A 16,513-nucleotide genomic window follows, 5' to 3' on the forward strand; every position below is an offset into this window, starting at 1 on the left:
GCGCCCTCCAGTGGTCCATGCTTTGCTGAACTACAGGCACCCAGAGTTTGGGTTGCGATCTTAGTACTGCGCATATGTAATTTTCTCTCCTTCCAGGAGGACGCTGCTGCGCATGCGGTTGGGAACAAATGGGCGGGGAATTTCCCCGGAAGTCTCCCTTTATGGAGGGTTGGGGTTGGGCGCTCCGCAGTCCTCCCAGGGCCGCTCTGACCGGCCGCTCTGTAACTTCTCGCCTCCTCTTCGCCGTCCCTCCCACAGCGGCTGCTCGGCTCCCGCCCCCTAGCTCTCCCGCAGCGGGTCTTCCCGCGGCCGCTCTGGCCCAAGCGTCCCCTCGTCTCTCTGATCTGGCCCATCCGGCTTCGGAGGAAGGCGAGGGTGGGTGAGCAAAGGGATTGGGTCTATGGGGTCCAGGCCCGAGCCCCTGAAGACGGGCTCCGCCCCCGGCACCCGCTCGCGCCCCGCCCCCGGCTGGAGGAGTCACTCCTGGACCATCCGAGCCTAGCCTGTCCCGGCCCGCAGCCTCTATGGAGGCTCCTGCCGGGCCGTAGAGCCCTTCGCCCCCTGGGGACCCACCCGTCTATAAGGTCCGTTTGGCCTGAGTCCGTAATGCTGGACACTGTTTATGGGATCGGCCCTCTATGGAGGCCCGTGTCTATAGGGGACCCCCACGGTCCCTAGGGGTCGGCCCCGTCCATAATGACTCCATATACAGGGCCTTCCATCGCTCTATAGGGCCCAGCCCTCGGCCTCCAGAGCGTGTCAGCAGTGGCCGTTCTCTTCGCCGGGACTGCGTCTCCGGGACCGCGTCTCCGGGACCTCTTCGGTCTACAAGGTTATGTTATGCCTATAGAGGTCGCATTTGCAGGGCCTCACCCCGGTAGAGGGTCCTCTCCAGGTTTTTACGGCCCGTCCCCGCTCTAAGGGTCAGTGCGGGAGGCGGCGATGGCCCTGGGCAAGGTTCTGGCCACGGCACTGGCTTTGGCCTTGGCCGTGCTGGGGTCGCTGTCCCCTGGGGCCCGGGCGGGGGACTGCAAGGGGCAGCGGCAGGTGCTGCGGCAGGCGCCAGGCTTCGTGACGGATGGTGCGGGCAACTACAGCGTCAATGGCAACTGCGAGTGGCTCATCGAGGGTGAGTGGGGCCGCGTGGGTCACTCACTAATTCGCTGGTAGTTCATTCATGTGTGCATTCATCCACTCACCACATTCCCAGAGCTCGGTTCTGGTCCAGGCCTTCTGCTGTAAAATGCCTGACACCCAGGGTTGCAGCCAACCTGGGCCCTGCCCTGGAAGGCCTCCAAGTCTGGTGGGGGAGATGCACCTACACCCAGATTTACAATTACAAGACAGGAGCATCAGTGCCGGGTCTTCTGAGTATCTGTTAAGAACTCAGGGTCTGGGTCCAATCATCTGGCTTTGAATTTGGTTCTACTACTACTACTTTTTTTTTTTTTTTTTTTTTTTTGAGATGGGGGCCTCACTCTGTCACCCAGGCTGGAGTGCAATGGTACCAACACAATTTACTTACTGCTGCCTCGACCTCCTGGGCTCAAGTGATCCTCCCACCTCAGCCTCCCAAGTAACTGAGTGTGTAGAGACAGAGTCTCACCATGTTGCCCAGGCTAGTCCTGAACTCCTGGGCTCAAACGATCCTCGCACCTCAGCCTCCCAAAGTGTTGGGACTGTAGGTGTGAGCCACTGTGCCTGGCTTCTTATTATTAGCTTTGTGACTTTGAGCAGGTGGTTTTCTTTCTCTGAGGTTCGGTTTCCTTCCCCCCACAAATGGGGTAACAACAGTACTCACCTCATACAGTTGTTGGAATGAAATGAAAACAGGTATTTAACATGCCTGATGTGTGGCATATAGTAACTGTTCAATAAATGGCATTAGGATTATTATTGTTGTTATTTGTAAAGTACTTCAATAAAAGCATTTTTCTTCAGTCATTCATGTGCCAGACATTATGTTTCCCATTGGACATAGCACAGACTGAGACAGCTCCAGCAATCCCTGGTGACTTAGGTCTTGGAGTCTAGTTGGGGAGACGAACACATTAATAGTGAGAGACAAGAGTGGTCTTTGATGGAGGAACCCCACAGGCCTGGGAGAGCCCAGAGAAAGTGCCTGATCTGGAGCCGGGGAGAACAGAGAGAGGCTTCCTGGAGGAGGAAATGTCTAAGCTGACACCTAAAGGACCAATAGGAATCTGTCAGGAGTGGGAGGAAAGGCCCCAGCCCTACCCTTCTGGGCTCCCAGTCAGTGGGAGAGACAAACCCACTCCAAGGCTGTTTGTTTTCCTTTTCCACCCAATAAACTCCTATGCATGCCTCAGAACCCTGCCTCAGTGGCTCTTTCTCTGTGAAGACATGTGACTTAACCTGGGGTATAGCTGAGATCAGAGGCATCTGTACGAGGGAGCAGAAGGGCATTCCAGGCAAGAATAGCCGTGCAAAGGCGGGGAAGCAGGAGAGTGATGCTTTTGAAGAACTGGAAATCCAGTGTGTTAAAACAGAATACTGGCAGGGCATTGTGGCTCATGCCTGTAATCCCAGCACTTTGGGAGGCCGAGGCTGGCGGATCACCCGAAGTCAGGAGTTTGAGACCAGCCTGGGCAGCGTGGTGAAATCCCATCTCTACTAACAATACAAAAATTAGCTGGGTGTGATGGCTTGCGCCTGTAGTCCCGCTTCTCAGGAGGCTGAGGCACAAGAATCACTTGAACCTGGAGGTTGCAGTGAGCTGATATTGTGCCGCTACGCTCCAGTCTGGGCGGCAGAGCGAGGCTCCATCTTAAACAAAAACAAAAACATAGAATACAAGACAACGAATGAGCCAGAGGCTGCAGGGTGGGAGGAGCCAGCAGGTGTAGGGCTATGTGATTTTGAGCTGTATCCTGAGGGCAATACAGGGGTGGAAGAGAAGTTGAAAGGCAGTACCTGCAGAAGCCCAGGAAGGCCTCACAGAGTAGTGGATGTAGAAGCTGGCCTCCAGACAGGGGAGGTCCTGGGCAAAGGCCAGAGGTGTGACAGAGCCTGGATCATGCAGGGTCTCCCTTGGGAGGCTGTGGAGCTTTGTCTTTGTCTGGGGCTCTGGGGAGCTATGGAAGGGTTTTGAGCAGGGAGAGGACATGATCTGATTTATGTTTTAGAAGATCTCTCTGGCTGCTGTGTGGGGTATGGATGGAGGCATATTTCTCGGTGTTAGCATGTCTACCTGTTCCCAGCTTGGGGGCCATTCCTGTCAAGCTAGTGGGACGAGAACAGAATAGGAAGTGTGTGTGTGTGTGTGTGTGTGTGTGTGTGTGTGTGTGTGTGTGTGTGTGTGTGTGTGTGTGTGTGTGTGTGGTGAAGGGGTCTGTGTGCTGGATATAAATCACTCTCTGGCCTTAAAGAGTCCCAGACTGGTTAGGCCGGGTGTGGTGGCTCATGCCTGTAATCCCAGCACTTTGGGAGACCAAGTGGGGCGGATCACCTGATGTCAGGCGTTAGAGACCAGCCTGGCCAACATGAAGAAACCCCCTCTCTACTAAAACTACAAAAATTAGCCGTGCGTGGTGGCGCACATCTGTGGTTCCAGCCTGGGTGACAGAGCGAGACTTTACCTCAAAAAAAAGAAAAAAGTCTCAGACTGGTTGGGAATGGTGGGGCTGGACACAGATATTCAGCCCCCAGTGTATTCACTGAGGCAGTGCTCAGGGCTAAGAAGGGAAGTGGAGGGGTGGGGTGGATGTACCTAGGGAGGAAAGAGGACTGTGCTGGAGATCACAGAGGAGGAGCCACTGAAACAGGGTTCTGAAGCATGCATAGGAGTTTATTGAGTGGGAAAAGGGAACAAACAGCCTCTATGAAGACATGAGGGTGGCTGGAGTGTCTCAGGATCCCTGTCTAGGTTTGTCTGGTCTTATGGCACTTTTGACTGGGCGGTAATGAGAGCCAGAAGCAGGGGAAGAGGGGCCTTGAATGTCACACTGAGCAGCCTGGCCTTCCCCTTGGGGTTGATGGGGAGCCACAAGAGGTTTTGAGCAGGAGTAGGGCATTGCCCTCAGGCTGGGTGGGGGGCAGACTGGAGACTTGGTGAGCTGATCTGGCAAGAGAGGATGAGTTCCTAACTAGGGCAGGGGCTTAGAGGGGTGGAGAGGTGTAGACAGTGCAATGGATGTTTGTGGAGTTTCACCGATGAGACTTGGGAACCAACTGGGTAGATGTTGGGGTGAGGGAGGAGGCTGGGAGACCTCCAGACCTCCCTTGATGATCTTCTGTTCTTACCAATGCCTGTCACTTCTTACCTGTAAGAACCAACATCTTTCTCTATCTATTATAAAATAAACAACCAGCCAGGGGCAGTGGCACACGCCTGTAATCCCAGCACTTTGGGAATCTGAGATGGAAGGATTACTTGAGCCCAGGAGTTAGAAACTAGCCTGAACAACATGGTAAGACACTGTCTCTACAAAAAAATTACAAAAGATTAGCTGGGCGTGGTGGGTGGTGGCATGTGCCTATAGTTCCAGCTACTGGGGAGGCTGAGGTGGGCAGATCCCTTGAGTCTAGGAGGCTGAGGTCTCAGTGAGCCGAGATTGCACTGCTATACTCCAGCCTGGGCAGCAGAGCGAGACCCTGTCTCAGGGAAAAAAAAAAAAAAAAGATAAACAATGAACCTACTAACTTCTGTATTATGTTCATGCTTTATCTAGTCCTAGACTTTTCTTTTTTTTTCCGAGACAGAATCTTGCTCTGTTGCCCAGGCTGGAGTACAGTGGCTTGATCTCGGCTCACTGCAGCTTCTGCTTCCCAGGTTCAAGTGATTCTTGTGCCTCGGTTTCCTGAGTAGCTGGGATTACAGGCATGTGCCACCATGCCTGGCTAATTTTTGTATTTTTAGTAGAGACGGGGTTTCTTTATGTCGGCCAGGCTAGTCTCAAACTCCTGGCCTCAAATGATCTGCCCTGGGATTACGACGTGAGCCACCACGCCCAGCCCAGTCCTAGTCCTTATAACATCCTCATGGATAAGAGGCATCCTGCTTTTGAGCAGGAGGGGGTTTGGGATCAGATTTCTGTCTGGAGTGGTATGGGGGTTGGGTGGAAACAGAAGACCTTCAACTTAGGGAAGAACTTGGGGAGGCAGATGGTGAGCCGGCCTCTGGCAGGCACTTAACAAAGATGTACTTGTGATTCCGGGAACAGAGCTTTATAGTTTGGTTGAGGCTGGTAAGATTCTGGGAGGTCTGGTTGTGTGGCCGTGCTGAATGGTTCTTCTGCGCTCCCCAGAGCATGGGTGGGGTCTGTGTCTGATGTTCTTGGGGGCTCTGGTCAGAGCCTGAGGGAGAGCTTCTAGCTTTAGTATTCTTTCTTTTGTGTATTTCTTCATTCCATCATCCAGCATTTCCTGAGCCTTTGCCAAGCCTGGGTCTGGGCAATGCTGCAGAGGGAATTAGGCCCACATGCAGGCCCTGCCCTATGGGCCTTGTAGGCTGCAGGGAGACAGACCTGGAAATAGATGTTCCTGGCCCAGAGGAATGAATGTTATAATGGGATGTGAGAACCCTGGAGAGAGAGCATCTAACCCAGCTAGGGGGCATCAGGAAGAGGGCTGGTGGTGGGAAGGGATAATATGTTGCAGACAGAGGGAGAAGCTTGTACAAAGGCCCAGCTCCCATTAGAGCTGTAAGCAGTGGGGTGATTTGAGACAAAGTGAGGGTCTGAACAGCAGGTTAGGGACCTGGACTTTCTCCTAGGGTGGTAGGGAGCCATGCAGGGCTTTGGGGCAGGGGAGGGACGGGGCCAGATGCTGAGTTGGGAAGATCAGAGACTCATGACAGGGGAAGAAGGAGGTTGGATCAGTGGTTCTGGTGAGACGGGATGAGGCCAGGCAGCCAGGGCACACTCTGGCTCTAAGCTGGCAGGCTGGAGTCATCACCTCGTTGAATGTTCACCCCAGCCTTTGTGGGTGGGGGGAATTATCCCCATTTTATAGTCATGGAAACTAAGGCTCAGAGAGCCCATGGAACTGGCCCAGGAACACCCAGCCATTGGCAGTGGTGGCTGAGTGTCTCCAGGATCCATATAGGCACACTGAGGGTCATGGGGGAAAGGGCTGGCCCAGGGTCCTCCAGCTGGTCATGGGCAGAGCCAGAGCCAGAGCCTAGGCCTCCTAATTTCCCTCACCCAGAGGACTCCCCTGAGCTGCCTGTTCAGGAGCCTTCTCATGTGGGATGTGGAATGAGAGAGGCTACCTGAACCAGGACTGGCAGAGAACAAGACAGTGACAATGTTAGGGGTAGTGGCACTCACCACGATATGTGGGCCCCGTTGTCAGCATTTCTTTTTTTTTTCTTTTTGAAACAGAGTTTCACTCTTGTCGCCCAGGCTGGAGTGCAATGGCATGATCTCAATTCACTGTAACCTCTGCCTCCCGGGTTCAAGAATTCTCCTGCCTCAGCCTCCCAAATAGCTGGGATTACAAGCATGTGCCACCACATCCAGCTAATTTTTTATATTTTTAGTAGAGACGGGGTTTCACCATGTTGGCCAGGCTGGTCTCGAACTCCTGACCTCAAGTGATCCACCCACCTTGGCCTCCCAAAGTGCTGGGATTATAGGCGTGACCCACGGCACCCAGCCTCTTTTTTTTTTTTTTTGAGTCCCCTCTGTCGCCCAGGCTGGAGTGCAATGGTGCAGTCTTGGCTCACTGCAACCTCTGCCTCCTGGGTTCAAGCAGTTCTCCTGCCTCAGCCTCCTGAGTAACTGGGACTTGCACCACCATGTCCGGCTAATTTTTGTATTTTTTTTAGTAAGAGACAGGGTTTCACCATGTTGGCCAGGCTGTTCTGGAACTCCTGACCTCAGGTGATCCACCTGCCCTGGCCTCTCAAAAGTGCTGGGATTACAGGCGTGAGCCACCCACCCCACTCCATTGTCACCATTTCATGTGCATTATTGCTCTTCACGAGGTTGCAGTCAGATGTCAGCTGGGGCTGCAGTCAGCTGAATGTTCACCTTGGCTGGACATCCAGGAAGGTCCCTCCCAGGGCTGGCAGTTGATGTTGGCTGTCAGCTGGAAGCTCAGTTGGGACTGTCAGCCGGAATGCCTGTGTGTGGCCTTTTCTTGTGGCTTTGGCTTTTCTTTGTTTTTTTTTGAGACGAAGTCTCGCTCTTGTCCCCCAGGCTAGAGTGCAATGGCACAATCTCGGCTCACTGCAACCTCTGCCTCCCAGGTTCAAGCAATTCTCCTGCCTCAGCCTCCCGAGTAGCTGGGATTACAGGGGCCCGCCACCATGCCCAGCTAATTTTTGTATTTTTAGTAGAGACGGGGTTTCGCCATGTTGGCTAGGCTGGTCTCAAACTCCTGACTGCGTGATCTGCCCGCCTCGGCCTCCCAAAGTGCTGGGATTACAGGCGTGAGCCACCGTGCCTGGCCGACTTTGGCTTTTCCTAGCATGACAGCTGTGTTCCGAGAAGGAGCATTCTACAAGGCCCAGGTGAAAAGTACAAGTCTTCTTATGATCTAGCCTTGGAAATTTCAGAATTTCTGCTGTTTTTTTATTGGTCAAGCAAGTCACTAAGGCTCTTCCCAGATACAAGGGGCAGGGAATTAACTTTCAATGGCAGGAGTGGCCTATAAGTTTGATTCCACCACAGTACCACTATATCCCACTTTACAGATGAGGTGACTGATCCAGAGGGGGTGGGTTACTTGGCCAAGATCACACAGCTGGTAGCTATTTGGTGGTAGAGCCAAGACATAAGCTCAGGCAGTCCGGTTCCAGAGTTTGTGCTTGTAGCCATCACAATAAGCAGAGGTGAGACTCTGGATGGGGACAGAGGGGAACTGTGCCGCTCCAAGGTTAAGTCTCTGTTCTGGGGGAAGAAGCTGGACTCTTCTCTTGCAGCTCTATTCAGCGTGGGCCAGGGGACTGTCACGGAGGTGCTCTTCTCACTGAGATTATGACCTTGACCCTCCAGCCTGGACATGTCTGAAGCTCAGGCATGGACAGGAAGAGAGAGGCATCAGGATTCTGCTCTGTGTGGCCACTGGGATGGGGTTTTCTCTGTACTTTATTTTCCCATCTGAGTGGTGGGAGTGTTCATTCTGATCTCAGGTGACCTTTCTAGAGGTCTGGAATATTATGATTCTTTCTCTGGGTTCCTGTCCCTCTGGCTGTCACAGCCCTTGACCGCCCTACGTTATGAGACTGGGAGCCCCTTCAAGGCGGTGCCCAGGTCTGACTCATTCTTGAGCCCCCAGCATCACCTGGAGCAGGGTTTGGTATACAATTGTGGGAGGCTGCAGGGAGGTGTGGGAAGAAGGTCCGCTTTAGAGCTTGGTCCCTCTGTGCTCACCTCCCAGCCCCAAGCCCCCAGCACCGGATCCTGCTGGACTTCCTTTTCCTGGACACAGAGTGCACGTATGACTACCTGTTCGTGTATGACGGTGACTCCCCGCGAGGGCCGCTGCTTGCCAGTCTGAGCGGGAGCACCCGACCTCCGCCCATCGAAGCTTCCTCAGGCAAGGTTAGTGGGGATGGGGCTGTGGGTAGATACACCGAGGGAAATGGAAGAAGAAAGGAGGGACAGAGAGTCAGTAAGAGGGCATCCAAGAGCAGAGCACAGGGATGAGGGAAGGTAGAGAGAGGCAAAGGAAGGAGATGAGGCTCTGGGTCCCCCAGGGTGGAAGGGGGCAGGAGTGGGCCACCCTCCCAGGACAATCCCCAGGCCCTGCCCACCTTACCCAGCACACCTTGTGCCTGCAGATGCTGCTGCACCTCTTCAGTGATGCCAACTACAACCTGCTGGGCTTTAACGCCTCATTCCGCTTCTCCCTGTGCCCGGGTGGCTGCCGGAGCCACGGGCAGTGCCAGCCACCGGGTGTGTGTGCCTGCGAGCCGGGCTGGGGGGGTCCTGACTGTGGCCTGCAGGAGTGCTCAGCCTACTGTGGCAGCCACGGCACCTGCGCCTCGGTGAGCCGGTCCCCAGCCCTGTTTCCCCTGGGGCCCTGATCTGTGAGCACACCCTCCACGCCCATCTCCTAGGTCTGACCTTGCTCCTGCATGAAACTCTCCCCACCACCCCACCCTCCTCCATGACATCCACTTCCCTCTCCTTCCAGAGCTTGCCCCCCCGCCCCCGTTACTCCAACCCCACCCCACCTTCAACTGCAGGCCCTCCCCTGCTGAGCATTTCCCACTCTCATCTATACCCCACTCTCACCTGTGAACACCACCCTTCTTCCTCCAGCCAGGCCCAAATCCGTCCTCCCATCCAGCCACTCTGTGTGGCCTTGGACCCCCTGCCATGACTTCTAGCCTTGCACCACTGACCTTACGCCGAAGCTGTGCAAATCCAGCTTTCAATCTGGATTGCGCTTTGAGCCCTCCCCGCCTTGACCTCCCCAGATCTGAGCTCTTTCAGTCCAGGATGAACATCAACCACGCTGTCTGTCTTCTCCCAGCCTGCCGTCTTTCTGTCTTTTCTCCTTTTTCTTTGTGTGTCTTTTCCTTTTTCTGTTGGTCTTTTTTCCATCTGTCTGCTTCCTTCTGGTTGTTTCTCTTTGTCTCTTGTTTCCGTCTGACAGTTTGCCTTTCTCCTCTTCCTGTCTCTCTCTGTCTCCCTTTCTCTCTCTTTCCTTTTCCATCCTCTCCCTTCCTGTCTGTCTCTTTCTCTCTCCCTTTGTGCCCTGTCTGTCTCATTCTGCCTCTTTTCCTCTTTGTGTCTCCTTTGTCTCTCTGTCCTTGTCTCTCCCTCTCTTATTTCTGCCTTTATGTCTCCTTCCCCGCAGCCCCTGGGACCATGCCGCTGTGAGCCTGGCTTCTTGGGACGTGCCTGTGACCTGCACCTGTGGGAGAACCAGGGGGCTGGGTGGTGGCACAACGTGAGTGCCGGGGACCCTGCCTTCTCTGCCCGTATCGGGGCAGCTGGCGCCTTCTTGTCCCCGCCGGGGCTGCTGGCAGTTTTCGGAGGTGAGCAGATGGGGCGAATATCTGGGGTCTGGAGGCCCAGCAGCCTATGGCCAGGGCATGAGACTATCCACCCCTCCACAGGCCAGGACCTCAACAATGCCCTGGGTGACCTCGTCCTATACAACTTCTCTGCCAACACCTGGGAGTCCTGGGACCTGAGTCCTGCCCCGGTATGGACCCCTCCTCTGCCCTGGAGGAGCCTTTCCATTCAATCAGACCCAGCTGGGGACCCCCAGAATGATCCCCTATCACCCAGTGCTCCCCCAGTTCCCGCAGCTTGATATAGGAACCTACTTCTCCCTGTTTCTGCCTTTTCTCTCTGGTTTTCTTTTTCTTCTTCCTCTTCTTTTATCTACCTTTGTGCATCTTATTTTTCCACGTGTCTCCTGTCACTCAATCTGTCTCTGTTTTCGTCTGTCTGACTTTTGGGCTTCTGTGTTCTCTGTTTCTGTGTCTCTATCTCTCTGGGTCTGTTTCTGTCTGCCATTTGTCCCTTTAACTCTGTCTCCTTGCCTCTTCCCTCTCTTAGTGTATTTCTCTGTTTCTATGAGTCTGTCTCTTCTTTTCTCTCTCTGCCGGTCTCTGCCTTTCTCTTTGTCTCTGTCTTTATCTCTCTTTCTCTCCATGTTTCTCTGGCTCTGCATCTCTCTGTCTAAGCCTGGCTCTGGCTCTCTTGCTGTGTCTCTACCTCTGTCTCTTTTCTCTTCCTCACAGGCTGCCCGTCACTCCCATGTGGCCGTGGCCTGGGCCGGCTCCCTGGTGCTGATGGGTGGTGAGCTGGCTGACGGCTCGCTCACCAACGACGTGTGGGCCTTCAGTCCACTGGGCAGGGGCCACTGGGAGCTCCTGGCACCACCTGCCTCCAGCTCCTCGGGGCCCCCAGGCCTGGCAGGTCATGCGGCTGCCCTGGTGGATGATGTCTGGCTATATGTGTCTGGAGGCCGCACCCAGCACGACCTCTTCTCCTCTGGCCTCTTCCGTTTCCGCCTTGACAGCACCAGCGGGGGCTATTGGGAGCAGGTGATTCCGGCAGGCGGACGGCCCCCTGCTGCCACTGGCCACTCCATGGTGTTCCATGCCCCCTCCCGTGCCCTGCTGGTCCATGGTGGACACCGGCCCTCCACTGCCCGGTAAGTGATCTGTCCCATAACCCATGCTCCACAGGCCAGGCCCAGCTCAACACCAAAGGCCTTTAGTCTTTAGAGGTCTTTGCTCACTGTCGGACTCCTGTGGTCTCTCAGTCACTCCTTCCTTCATGTATTTACTTATTCCTTCATTCACTCATTCATTCATTCACCCACTCACACATTCTCTGATGTTTTATTTAATCTCTTGGTGAATTGCCTCCCACACACTCCCACCCATGTATCCATTCAACAGAGCCCTGCTTGGTGTCCAGCCCTTGCTAGCTTATGCAGGTAACCCAGAGATGACTCAGGGTCCTGCCCACAGGGAACTTCTAGTTTGGAGGGGACATAGAGTCAGTCATGGCCAGTCTCATCCCTGGGTGATCACACGGCTCCTAAGAGCCTGGAGGAGGGAGAGAGACGCTTCCTGCCCTGAGCCCCTGCCCTGCTTCTCCTTCGGTAGGTTCTCTGTGCGAGTGAACTCCACTGAGCTTTTCCACGTGGATCGGCATGTGTGGACGACGCTGAAGGGGCGGGATGGTCTTCAGGGCCCAAGGGAGCGAGCCTTCCACACAGCCAGTGTTCTGGGCAATTACATGGTGGTCTATGGTGAGGAGGCTCCCCAGTCCTGCCCGCCTGCCTGCTGAGGGCCTGAGCCAACCCTGAGCTGAGGCTCCCTGCAGGGGAGTCCCCCCACCTCCCCTAGGCTTGCCAGCTATGCCCCTTTCCTCCTTTCCCAGGGGGCAATGTACACACCCATTACCAGGAGGAAAAGTGCTACGAAGATGGCATCTTCTTCTACCACCTTGGCTGCCATCAATGGGTGTCAGGAGCTGAGCTTGCCCCGCCAGGAACCCCTGAGGGTGAGTGGTCCCTGTTCTTCCCTAGGGGCTCCTGAGGGTCCCATCTCCCTCCATAGTGATTCTGGGCTCAAGCCACCTCAGTCCGTAAGGGTGAGCCTGACATCCAGGCCAGTTGGTGCCAGCCTCAGGAGGCAAGCCTGGAATGGAGGTGGGACTAGGGCATCGTCACCATGGCGATGGGAGGCCCTTACCGCAGTATCCAATGTGGGTTCCAATCCAGGTTTTGCCAGTTTCCAGCTGCCCCAGGGAAATGCCTAAGAGGCATCAACTTTTCCTTCTTTGTAACTTTCTTTTCTTTTCTTTTCTTTTTTTTGAGACGGAGTCTCACTGTTGCCCAGGCTAGAGCGCAGTGGCGTGATCTCAGCTCGCTGCAGCCTCCACCCCCCGGGGTTCACGCCATTCTCCTGCCTCAGTGTCCCGCGTTGCTGGGACTACAGGTGCCTGCCACTTCACGTGGCTAATTTTTTGTATTTTTAGTAGAGACGGGGTTTCACCGTGTTAGCCAGGGTGGTCTCGATTTCCTGACCTCGTGATCTGCCCGCCTCGGCCTCCCAAAGTGCTGGGATTACAGGCGTGAGCCACCATGCCCGGCCTCTTTTCTTTTTTTTTTGAGAGGGAATCTCGCTCCGTCACCTGGGCTGGAGTGTAGTAGCGTGATCTCAGCTCACTGCGACCCCCACCTCCCGGGTTCAAGCGATTCTCCTGTCTCAGTCTCCTGAGTAGCTGGGATTATAGGCATGCATCTCCATGCCTGGCTAATTTTTTTGTATTTTTAGTAGAGACAGTGTTTCATCATGTTGGCCAGGCCAGTCTGAAACTCCTGACCTCAAGTGATCCGCCCACCTCAGCCTCCCAAAGTACTGGGATTACATGTGTGAGCCACCATGCTTGGCCTTTTTAACTTTCAATTTAGTTCAGTGGTACAAGTACAGGTTTATTATATAGGTAAATTGTGTGTCATGGGGATTTGGTGTACTGATTATTTCATCACCCAGGTATTAAGCCTAGTACCCAACAGGTAGTTTTTTGTTTTTTTTTTTTTTTTTTTGTCGGGGGGATAGAGTCTTACTCTGTTGCCCAGGCTGGAATGCAGTGGCGCAATCTTGGCTCACTGCAACCTCCACCTCCTGGGTTCAAGTGATCCTCCTGTCTCAGCCTCCTAAGTAGCTGGGAGTATAGGCACATGCCACCATACCCGGCTAATCTTTTTGTATTTTTAGTAGAGACGAGGTTTCATGTTGGCCAGGCTGGTCTCGAACTCCTGACCTCAGGTGATCCGCCCACCTCGGCCTCCCAAAGTGCTGCGATTACAGGCGTGAACCACCTTGCCCAGCCCCAGTAGGTAGTTTTTTGATCCTTTCCCTCCTCCAACCCTCAGGTAGACCCCTCAAGTGTCTGTTGTTCCCTTCTTTGTGTCCATGTGCACTCGATGTTTGGTTCCCACTTGTGAGAACATGCAGTATTTGGTTTTCTGTTCCTGTATTAGTCTGCTGAGGATAAGAGCCTCCAGCTCCATCCATGCTGATGCAAAGAACATGATCTCATTCTTTTTTATAGCCACGTAGTATTCTATGATGTATATGTACCACATTTTCTTTTTTTTTTTTTCTTTCTATATATTTTTTTTGAGATGGAGTTTTACTCTTGTCACCCAGGCTGGAGTGCAATGGCACGATCTCAGCTCACTGCAGCCTCCACCTCCCAGGTTCAAGCGATTCTCCTGCCTCAGCCTCCCGAGTAGATAGGATTACAGGCGGCTATCACCACACCTGGCTAATTTTTGTATTTTTAGTAGAGACGGGGTTTCACCATGTTGGCCAGGCTGGTCTCAAACTCCTGACCTCAGGTGATCCACCTGCCTCGGCCTCCCAAATTGCTGGGATTACAGGCGTGAGCCAATGCGCCTGGCCTCCATTTTCTTTATCCAGTCTATCACTGATGGGCATTTAGGTTGATTCCATGTCTTTGCTATTGTGAACAGTGCTGCGATGAACATACACATGTTAGAACAATTTATATTCCTTGGGGTATATACCCTATAATGGGATTGCTGGGTCAAATGGTAATTCTGTTTTAAGTTATTTGAGAAATCTTCAAACTGCTTTCCACAATGCCTGAACTAATTTACATTCCCATCTGCAACCTCACTCGCATGTGTTATATTTTGACTTTTTGATAATAGCCATTCTGACTGGTGTGAGATGGTATCTCATTGTGGCTTTGATTTGCATTTCTCTCATGATTAGTGATATTGAGCATTTTTTCATATGCTTATTGGCCACGTGTATGTCTTCTTTTGAAAAATGTCTGTTCATGTCCTTTGTCTACTTTTTAATGGGTTTTTTTTTTTGCTTGTTAGTTTATTTAAGTTCCTTATAGGTTCTGGATATTAGACCTTTGTTATATGCATAGTTTGCAAATATTTTCTCACATTCTGTACATTGTTTGTTTACTCTGTTGTTAGTATCTTTAGCAGCAACTTTTTCAAGATCACAGTAGATAAGTGACAGAGCCAGCATGGCTATCCCCAAACAACAATCTGTATAAAACTATCACTTAAGGCTGGGCTCAGTGGCTCACACCTGTAATCCCAGCACTTTAGGACGCCATGGCGGGCGGATCATGAGGTCAGGAGTTTGAGACCATCCTGGTTAACATGGTAAAACCCCATCTCTACTAAAAATACAAAAAATTAGCCAGTCGTGGTGGCATGCGCCTGTAGTCCCAGCTACTCGGGAGACTGAGGCAGGAGAATTGCTTGAACCTGGGAGGCAGAGCTTGCAGTGAGCTGAGATCGCACCACTGTACTCCCACCTGGGCAACAGAGTGAGATTCCATCCCCAAAAAAACAAAAACAAAAACAAAAACTATTACTTAATCTCTGTGCCTCAGTTTGCTTATCTGTGAAATGAAAATTATAACACTTATGCCATTGGACAGCTGTAAGAGTAAATTGAGATGATCCTTCAAGAATGATGCCCAGTGAAGTGCTCCACACATTTCCTTTCTTTTTTAAAATTTTTATTATTTATTTTTGAGACAGAGTCTTGCTCTGTTGCCCAGACTGAAGTGCCGTGGCGTGATCTTGGCTCACTCCAACCTCTGCCTCCGAGGTTCAAGCAATTCTCATGCTTCAGCCTTCTGAGTAGCTAGGACTAGAAGCGTGTGCCACCACACCCGGCTAATTTTTGTATTTAGTAGAGATGGGGTTTGCCATGTTGACCAGGTGGGTCTCGAACTCCTGGCCTCAAGTGATCCATCTGCCTCGGCCTCCCAAAGTGCTGGGATTACAGGCGTGAGCCACCACACTTGGCCTAATTTTTGTATTTTTTTAGTAGAGATGGGGTTTCACTGTGTTGATCTTGTGATCTGCCTGCCTGGGCCTCCCAAAGTGCTAGGATTACAAGCATGAGCCACCGTGCCCGGCCAGGCATTATTATTATTGTTGTTGCTATTTTATTTTATTTTACTTGAGATGGAGTCTTGTTCTGTCACCCAGGCTGGAGTGCGGTAGCACAGTCTCCACTCACTGCAACCTCCACCTCCCGTGTTCAAGCTATTCTCCTGCCTCAGCCTCCTGAGTAGCTGGGATTATAGATGTGCACCACCACTCCTGGCTAATTTTTGTATTTTTGGTAGAGTCGAAGTTTTGCCATGTTTGCCAGGCTGGTCTCGAACTCCTGACCTTAAGTAATCTGCCTGCCTGGGCCTCCCAAAGTTCTGGGATTACAGGCATGAGCCACCACGCCCGGCCTGTTGTTACTATTTTAGAGGCAGAGTCTTGTTCTGTTGCCCAACCTGGAGTGCAGTGGTGCAGTCCTGGCTCACTGCAGCCTTGACCTCCCGGGCTCAAGCAATCCTCCCACCTCTGCCTCCCAAGTAGTTGGGACCACAGGCCCATGCTAACCTTCCCAGCTAATTAAAAACAAAATTTTTGGCCAGGCGCTGTGGTTCATTCCTGTAATGCCAGCACTTTGGGAGGCCAAGGCGGGCAAATCATGAGATCAGGAGTTCGAGACCAGCCTGGTGAATATGGTGAAACCCTGTCTCTACCAAAAATATAGAAATTAGCTGGCGTGGTGGTAGATGCCTGTGGTCACAGCTACTCGGGAGGCTGAGGCAGGAGAATCACTTGAACCCGGGAGGCGGAGGTTGCAGTGAGCCAAGATCGTGCCACTGCACTCCAGCCTGGGTAACAGAGGAAGACTCTGTCTCCAAAAAAAAAAAAACAAACAAAACCGATTTTTTTTTTTTTTTTCCATAGAGATGGGGCCTCCCTATGTTGCCCAGAGTGGTCTTGAGCTCCTAGGCTCAAGTCATCTTTCCATCTCAGCCTCCCAAATAGCTGTGACCATAGGCACACACTACCACGCCTGGCTAATTAAATAAAATATTTTTGTTTTTAGAGATAGGGTCTTGCTGTGTTGTCCAGGCTAGTGTTGAACTCCTGGCCTCAAGCGAGCCTCGTGAGATCCAGCCTCCCAAAGTGCTGGGATTATAGACGTGAACTACCACGCTCAGACATATTGTCTTTCTTATAGCAGTTAGGGTCCTGTCTCAGGGCCAGA

The 16,513-nt window shown here is 52.7% G+C and overlaps 2 protein-coding genes across 6 annotated transcripts in view; both read left to right on the forward strand.

Moving 5' to 3' along the window:
• LOC103888610 (CEA cell adhesion molecule 6) overlaps window positions 1-16,513 on the forward strand; it is a 913,736-nt gene that overhangs the window by 575,509 nt on the left and 321,714 nt on the right. The window lies entirely within an intron of this gene.
• Window positions 242-16,513, forward strand: part of MEGF8 (multiple EGF like domains 8) — a 53,200-nt gene continuing 36,928 nt past the window's right edge. Inside the window, exons 1-9 of one of the 5 annotated variants that reach the window (XM_024237135.3) lie at window positions 242-375; window positions 733-1,129; window positions 8,347-8,510; window positions 8,750-8,956; window positions 9,775-9,955; window positions 10,037-10,125; window positions 10,670-11,085; window positions 11,546-11,691; window positions 11,823-11,945. In XM_024237135.3, the coding sequence (XP_024092903.1) occupies window positions 943-1,129; window positions 8,347-8,510; window positions 8,750-8,956; window positions 9,775-9,955; window positions 10,037-10,125; window positions 10,670-11,085; window positions 11,546-11,691; window positions 11,823-11,945 (1,513 nt within the window). In that variant the 5' untranslated portion in view covers window positions 242-375; window positions 733-942. Of the gene's footprint in view, window positions 1,130-8,346; window positions 8,511-8,749; window positions 8,957-9,774; window positions 9,956-10,036; window positions 10,126-10,669; window positions 11,086-11,545; window positions 11,692-11,822; window positions 11,946-16,513 lie in introns of all 5 variants that reach the window. The other 4 variants (XM_054540494.2, XM_054540493.2, XM_054540492.2 and 1 more) reach the window with 4 other exon arrangements.

The sequence above is a fragment of the Pongo abelii genome, chromosome 20 (genome assembly GCF_028885655.2).
Source record: "Pongo abelii isolate AG06213 chromosome 20, NHGRI_mPonAbe1-v2.0_pri, whole genome shotgun sequence".
Taxonomy (NCBI): domain Eukaryota; kingdom Metazoa; phylum Chordata; class Mammalia; order Primates; family Hominidae; genus Pongo; species Pongo abelii.